The 6,635-nt window shown below is 64.7% G+C and overlaps 1 protein-coding gene across 1 annotated transcript; it reads left to right on the top strand.

Annotated features, from left to right (window-relative positions):
• The first annotated feature begins 1,344 nt into the window (after nt 1-1,344).
• Nucleotides 1,345-4,598, top strand: LOC129784630 (U3 small nucleolar RNA-interacting protein 2-like). Its single transcript, XM_055806753.1, has 14 exons — nt 1,345-1,462; nt 1,611-1,693; nt 1,760-1,872; nt 1,947-2,032; nt 2,139-2,180; nt 2,393-2,519; nt 2,737-2,861; nt 3,111-3,203; nt 3,304-3,404; nt 3,523-3,657; nt 3,848-3,910; nt 3,989-4,134; nt 4,240-4,319; nt 4,443-4,598. Exons 1-14 carry the CDS (start codon nt 1,385-1,387, stop codon nt 4,533-4,535), a joined length of 1,365 nt encoding a protein of 454 aa, XP_055662728.1. The 5' UTR covers nt 1,345-1,384; the 3' UTR covers nt 4,536-4,598.
• The last annotated feature ends 2,037 nt before the right edge of the window (nt 4,599-6,635 follow it).

The raw sequence follows: 6,635 nt of genomic DNA, 5'->3' as shown, positions 1-6,635 counted from the left end.
CAGGTATCAGGGAGGCTGAAGTCCCCCGTGAGAACCAGGGCCTGGCATCGTGAGGCTGCCTGCCATTGTCTGTAGAAGGCCTCACTGGCTTCCCCTCCCTCATCAGGTGGCCCGTAGCAAACACCTACAACGGCATCCCGCGTGTTGGCGGGCCCCTTCATCTTTACCCGTAACCTCTTGACTCGTCCTGCACCCACCCCAAGGGAGAGCTCGAGACCTCCCGTTGCTCCCTCACACAAAGAGCAACTCCACCACCTCTCCCTGCTGGCCTCTTTTCTAAAAAGTACACAGCCACCCACGACAGCATCCCAGCCGTGGAGGCTATCCCGCCATGTCTCCGTAACCGCAATGAGATCATGGCCCTGCGACCGCACACAGATCTTTCATTCTTCCTGGTGATTCCCTGTGCCGCGTGTGTGGGTGTATGGGCACTGCAGAGAGGCGATCGAGCACACAGGTTTCCCGGGAGGGGTGCAAGAGGATCCACCGCCGCCATGCACAGCCTGGAGGCGGTTGGCCTTCTGGGACTCATCTCGGGAGGCAGCTAAGGAACACATCGCTGCTCTGCTTGGCCTGGCCTAGGCCCCAGGCGCAGGTGATGGCACCCTCTGCGGTGGCACAGTGGCCAGCTGAAGGGCACTCATGCTGTCCCTCTGGGTCTCCCCAGGTCCCCAGAAAAGGGCCTGATGGCACAAAGTGACTTTCTGCCACAAGAGCAGGAATTAGCTCTTCAGAGTGTCCCCAGGCAGGTGCGTCTGCCTGTGGCCGTACTGGCAGCTGCGGCCCGCGCCCACCATGCCATTCAGCCCCTGTCCCCTGCAGGGCCAAGGACGGGTTCCTGGGACCCCCAGGGGCCGTGGGCCTGGACCCGGGGTCATGCCCCACTGGCGGCTGGCGCTGGCCGAGGGTCCCCGCGGGGCTGGGTGGAGCTGGTTGTGGGGGCCTTCCCCTGCCCCGCTCCTGCACCCGGCCGCGCTGCGGGCCCGGTGGCTCCGCCAGCTGGGCGGTGTCTCCAGGGGGGACGCAGGGGGTCGGGGGTGCGGATCCCCGGCAAGGGGTGGCCGGGGAGCCCCCGCCCCACACCCCTGGAGGGTCCCAGCGCGGGCACTGGCTGGAATGACGGGCGGGGGTCGCAGGCGCCCCACTGACGCGGCGGGGGCGGTGCCAGCGCGGGCCGGCGCCGGCGCACAGTGACTGACGCCGCCGCCGGAGTGACAGCGCGGGCCGCCACTAGGAAGCGGGGCGAGACAGGAGCACGGTTCCGGGGAACGGTCGTCAGGGCGGCAGCGGGAGGCGGGACTCGTCTGCCTGTAGCCAATAGGGGCGGGGGGGCGTGGCCCGGCCGCCGGCTGCAGGAAGGGCGGGCAGCACGTGGGGTGGCAGCATGGCGGCGGCGGCGGCGGGCGGCCGGAGGGGCAAGGCTCCGCGTGGGGCGGCGGGGCGGCGGCGGCTGCGGACGGTGGTGAGAGCCGGGCCGGGCGTGGAGGGAGGGGCGGGCTGCCCCGGTCGGGCGTCTTCGCGGAGGTGTCCCCGTCTCCGGTCCGGTCCCGGTCCCCGTCTCGGTCCCGTACCCGGTCCCGCCCCGTCGATCACCCCGGTTTATCCCGCAGGCGCCGGCCGCCGAGAGGAAGCCGCGGGTACCGGCCCGGCGGCCCGGCGACGAGGAGGTGTCCAGCGACTCCGAGCCAGAGAGGTAAGCGGTGCGCCAAGGGGGTGCCGGTCCCGGTGCCGGTGGCGGCGCTCACGCGTGTCCCCACAGTCCGTCGGTGCCGCGGCGGCGCAGGGAGGTGGCGGAGGAGGAGGTGGAGGAGACGCCGCAGGAGAAGAAGCTGCGTCTGGCCAAGCTGTACCTGGAGCAGCTCCGTCAGTACGGTGAGTCCCACCCGGCCCCCGGCGGAGCAGCCCCGGGCGCTGAGCCTGTCCTTCACGCTCCGTGTCTGCCGCAGAGGAGGAGCGGGCGGCAGAGGAGGAGGAGGAGGAGGAGGCGGCGCAGCCGGCAGATCTCATCGGCGACCGGCTGAAGGAGGACGTGGTGAGTGGGGGGACGGGCACGGCCCCTCGGTCCCGGTGTCGGCGGGCTCTGCCCCCCCACCGCGGGGCTGGGGCCGCCTCCACAGAGCCTCCCATTTCTCCCCCAGCTTGAGCAGAGGGGCCGGCTGCAGCGCCTGCTCGCCAAGGACGTAAGTGCCCGGTGCCGGGGGGTTGCTGGGCTCTAGGCACCAGTGCCGGCAGATGCTTCAACACAGGCAAAGTTGCAGTGCCAGCTGCGGGTCTTCTCCTGCCCTGGGTGCCGGTTGCTGACACCTGGAGAAGGGAGGGCACTGTGCTTGGGTATGCCTGTGCCTGGGGAAGGGGCCAGGGCAGCCCAGCTCACATCCTGCTCTCCCTGCAGGTGCAGCCTCCAGATCCAGCCAGCATCCGTGTGCTGCGGGGGCACCAGCTGCCCGTCACCTGCCTGGTCATCTCTCCAGATGACAGGTTCATCTTTTCTGCTTCCAAGGATGGCTCCCTCATCAAATGCAAGTGTTCCCTTGGGGCTGTGACTGGCTGTTCCCTGAGCCTGAACCCTCTGGGGACTCTGCAGCAGCAGAATTGGAGATGCCCACGGAATTGGCTTGGCCCTTGGCCTCTCCAGGGATGCGCCCATGCATTGTTTTGGGATCTGTGGGAGGCTTGTTGGCACTTTCTGGAGTGATGGGAGGCTCCCAGTGGGTAACGGTGATGCCTTTCCTGCAGGTGAGGTCGAGAGTGGGAAAAGGCTGTGTGTGGTGCCCGGGGGGAAGAAGGGCACCGAGGAGCAGCACAGGGGGCATGCATCCCACGTCCTCTGCATGGCCATCTCGTCGGATGGCAAGTACCTGGTATGGGGAGGGGACTGGTGCTGCTGCATGAGACAGAGGTGGTTGTGAGGAGTGCCTCTCCTCCCAGGGTCCTGCGGGGCAGTGTCTCATGCCCAGATATATCTTGCTGGATTAAGGCAGCCCCTACACCCATTGGAATCAAGAATGGGTCCCTAGGATACCCCAGAGCACACGGGGTGGGAGTGGGGGCTGGGGTGGGCTGTGAGTCTCCTGAGGGGCAGGCTTTGGGCATCCTCTGCTGTCTGCCAGGCCACGGGAGACCGGAACAAGCTCATCATGATCTGGGATGCAGCCACCTGCAAGCGCCTGCACATCTACACTGGGCACCATGATGCCATCTCGGTGAGTCAGAGGCATTAGTTGCGACGCCTGCAAGGCCAGGCAGCTGCGTCCTCTTCAGTGACCCTCATTGTGGTGCCCATGTCTGTCCATTTCTCTGCAGGGTTTGTCCTTCCGGAAGGGCACGCACCAGCTTTACAGCGCCTCCCACGACCGCTGCGTCAAGGTCTGGGATGTGGCAGAGAATGCATACGTGGAGACACTGTAAGACCTGGGGGGGATCCCACTGACCCTGCCACCATGGGATGCGCTGGTGGCTCCGGGGGAGGCAAGGCAGCAGAAGGCCATGCTTGCAGCAGCTCTTTGCCATCTCCTCCTGCAGCTTCGGGCACCAGGATGTCATCACAGGGCTGGACAGCCTGAGCCGGGAGTGCTGTGTGACGGCGGGGGGACGGGACGGCACTGTGCGGCTCTGGAAGATCCCCGAGGAGTCGCAGCTCGTGTTTTATGGGCACCAGTAGGTCCAGGGTGGGAGAGGGGGCTGCAGGCAGGTGCATCCAGCTGGGGCAGTGGCGTGCATGTGCCAAGCCTCACCAGGGAGCCTGCCAGCACCCTGGGGATTACTGATGCTCCAGTGACCTTTTGTCTCCTAAGTAGAACCCTGAAGCACACTCGTAACTGAAGGCAGTTCCTCCTTCTCTTCACAGGGGCTCCATTGACTGTATCCAGCTCATCAATGAGGAGCACATGGTGTCCGGCGCCGATGACGGGTGAGCACAGGCTCAGGGTGATGCCCAGGGTGGCAGGTGGTGTCCCCTCAGCCCCCTCACCCCTTCCCTCCCTGGCAGCTCTGTAGCCCTCTGGGGCATGACGAAGAAGAAGCCACTGGCACTGGCCCAGCAGGCACACGGCATGCAGGATGCCCAGGGCTTGCAGCAGCCTTACTGGATCTCAGCGGTGGCTGCCCTGCGCAACAGTGACCTCCTGGCTACAGGTGTGTGGCAGCCACTTCGGAGCAGGGGGTTTGGGAGTGCAGGGGGCTGTATCCGGCTCCATTTCCTGGTTTGGGGTGCATGGCAGTCTCCTCTCTCTGCCCCAGGCTCCCACAGCGACAGTGTGAAGCTCTGGAAGTGTGGTGAGGGATTTCGGAAGCTGGAGCCCCTCTTGGACATCCCCTTGGTATGGATAGGGAAGTTGGGGATGCTGGAGCTGGGCTGGTGAGGGGTGTCTTGGCAGGGATTCCCCTCTCTGGGTCGCAGGAAGCGGCTACGGGAGCCCCTCACCCTGCCCCGTTCCCTCCAGGTGGGTTTTGTCAACAGCCTGAAGTTCTCGGCAGCTGGTGACTTCCTGGTGGCCGGCCAGACTCCCCTCGCCCGGGTTCCAGCCAAGGGATGATGGAACAGTGCCCTGCACTATGGCAACAGTGACCAGGGTAACCCGAGTGACCCCACCAGTGCCAGTCTGTGTGGCTGCGGCTGAGCGCACGGGAGGGCGTCTGTCGTCCCTGTGTGCCCACCAGCCTTGGAGCAAGGGGAGCCGCGCAGGCCTTGTCCCGAGCCCCAGGTGGAAGAGAGAAGAGCCTCGGCGTGCCTGACGGTGTGGGGGCTGAGCCCCAGCTCAGCCTGGCCACAAGCGGGTGCGGCCCCAGGAGCGAGGTGACAGAGGGGTCCCTACGACAAGTGGCATGCCCCCAGTCTAGATGAACCCCAGCCCCATAGAGGGAGAAGGAGGAAGAGGGAGTCAGTCCCAACCCCCTGGGGCAAGGAGCGGTCAGTGGGGCCCTGGGGCATCAGGAAGGGTCACAGTGGGGCACTTTGTGACGTGCCGTGTCACCCAGTGCTGCCCCCACAGTGTCTGGGAGGAAGGTGCTGGGGCAGGCTGGTGGCAAGGAGCCCCCTGAACAGAGCTACTTCTGCCCCACCGCCCCTGGCAGGGCAGCCCCGGGTGGTGCAGGCTTCCCTTCACCCCTTTCCTCTCTCCCTGCCGCAGGATGTCGAGGATACCCGCCAGCGACCCCAGGCAGTCCTGGCAGGAGAAGGACAGAGCTGCCCCAGCTCCCAGCTCGCGGCTGAAGCCCAACAATTGTAAGTTCCCGCTGCTGCATGCGCGTGAGTGTGAGGGCATCGTGGGCAGGGGGCTGCCCACGCTGCTCACCCTGCCCTGCCCTGCCCCAGACTCGCAGCCCCCGGCCAGGCTGGCAGCCAGGCTCCCATGGGGCAGCAGCCAAAGACCCGGCCCTGCCACAGCATCCCTGGGGCAGGGACCCTCCCTGCCCCTGGTACCAGTGCATCCTTCACCCAGGCACACCGGGCCCCCCTCCTGGTGCTGCCCTCCAGCATCGCACCCTCACCCCTGGGACGCGCAGGGGACACCAGTGTCCCAGCCTTGAGCTGGGGCTGGGGACATCCCCAGGAGCTGGGCGGAGGGCTCACGCTTTCCCCACGGCCTGACCCCAGCCCTGCCTGCTCTGTGCCCGCCAGATTCCTGCCACTCGGACTTGGCTGCGCCCACGGAGGAAGAGAATACCCTGGACGTCATCCGAGGCTTCCTCAGGATCAGACCAAAGGTATGCGTGGCCACTTCTACGAGGCTGTGCCCCTACCTCCCGGCCAGTCTTTCTGCCCACATGCCCTGCTCACAAGGTGCTGGGGACTATGCCCCCTCCCAGCTATCTCTCCCCACTGACACTGTTATCCAAAAAGTGTGCGCCTTCGCCCGTTGGGCAAGAGCCAGCCGACGCACAGAGGCCAGGCATTTCTTTATTACAGATTCGCGCAAAGCTGGGGCTTAGGTGATGATGCTCTACGAAGCAAGCCCAAAGCTCAGAAGAACAAGATTAACATTTATGCAGTCTAGTTATACATACGTATTTTCCAAACTCTGCCTAAAAGATGCTATTGGTAATTAGTACGCACGGTAGCTTTCCGTTGGTCTATATATCTCTCGCTTTGATTTCAAGTTACAGTGTGTTTTTCATTTACTGCATGTCTGAGGGAGGGGTGAGGGTGAGTCCTTTAGTCCTGAATGGAGTGGGTGGTTGCGATCCCCCCCCCCCCCCCCGCCCCCCCCCCCCCCCGCTGCCTTTACCTTGCCCCTAGTTACAGTCTCGTTCCGCTGGCTTCTTGCCTTTGTTGCAAGTAACGGGCTGTTGGCACCTCCTGGGGTGAGGTGTTCCCCTTATCAGGCTTGGAGTTCTCCTTCAAGGGCACTTGTCATTAGGACAAAGTTACAGGCGTATGGCGACCCTAACTTCCCGAGCAGAAGTGAATCACTTCGTGTTGACTACAATGTGATAATGGGGATCGAATGCATAGCTAGACATCAGCGCTGTCTGTCCCTCTGTCCCCTCCTCGGCTGGCAGCAAGCAGACCAGAAGCTGAAGTTTCTGGCCTCCATCTGCACCGTCTGCGACACCGCCAGCATGGACTCCAGCGTGTGGGACGAGCTTAGCGACTTTCAGTGCGAGGTGGTGGACACCATCCAGGTGAGGGGACA

The sequence above is a fragment of the Falco peregrinus genome, chromosome 5 (genome assembly GCF_023634155.1).
Source record: "Falco peregrinus isolate bFalPer1 chromosome 5, bFalPer1.pri, whole genome shotgun sequence".
Lineage (NCBI taxonomy): Eukaryota > Metazoa > Chordata > Aves > Falconiformes > Falconidae > Falco > Falco peregrinus.
This window is presented reverse-complemented; position numbering and strand designations above follow the sequence as displayed.

Excerpts from the sequence above, each read along its gene's own strand:
- LOC129784630 (XM_055806753.1), top strand. The coding sequence starts at position 1,385 with ATGGCGGCGGCGGCGGCGGGCGGCCGGAGGGGCAAGGCTCCGCGTGGG. Across the intron at positions 2,862-3,110 it reads CGTCGGATGGCAAGTACCTG|GCCACGGGAGACCGGAACAA; the intron begins GTATGGGGAGGG and ends GCTGTCTGCCAG. Across the intron at positions 3,911-3,988 it reads GTGTCCGGCGCCGATGACGG|CTCTGTAGCCCTCTGGGGCA; the intron begins GTGAGCACAGGC and ends CCTCCCTGGCAG.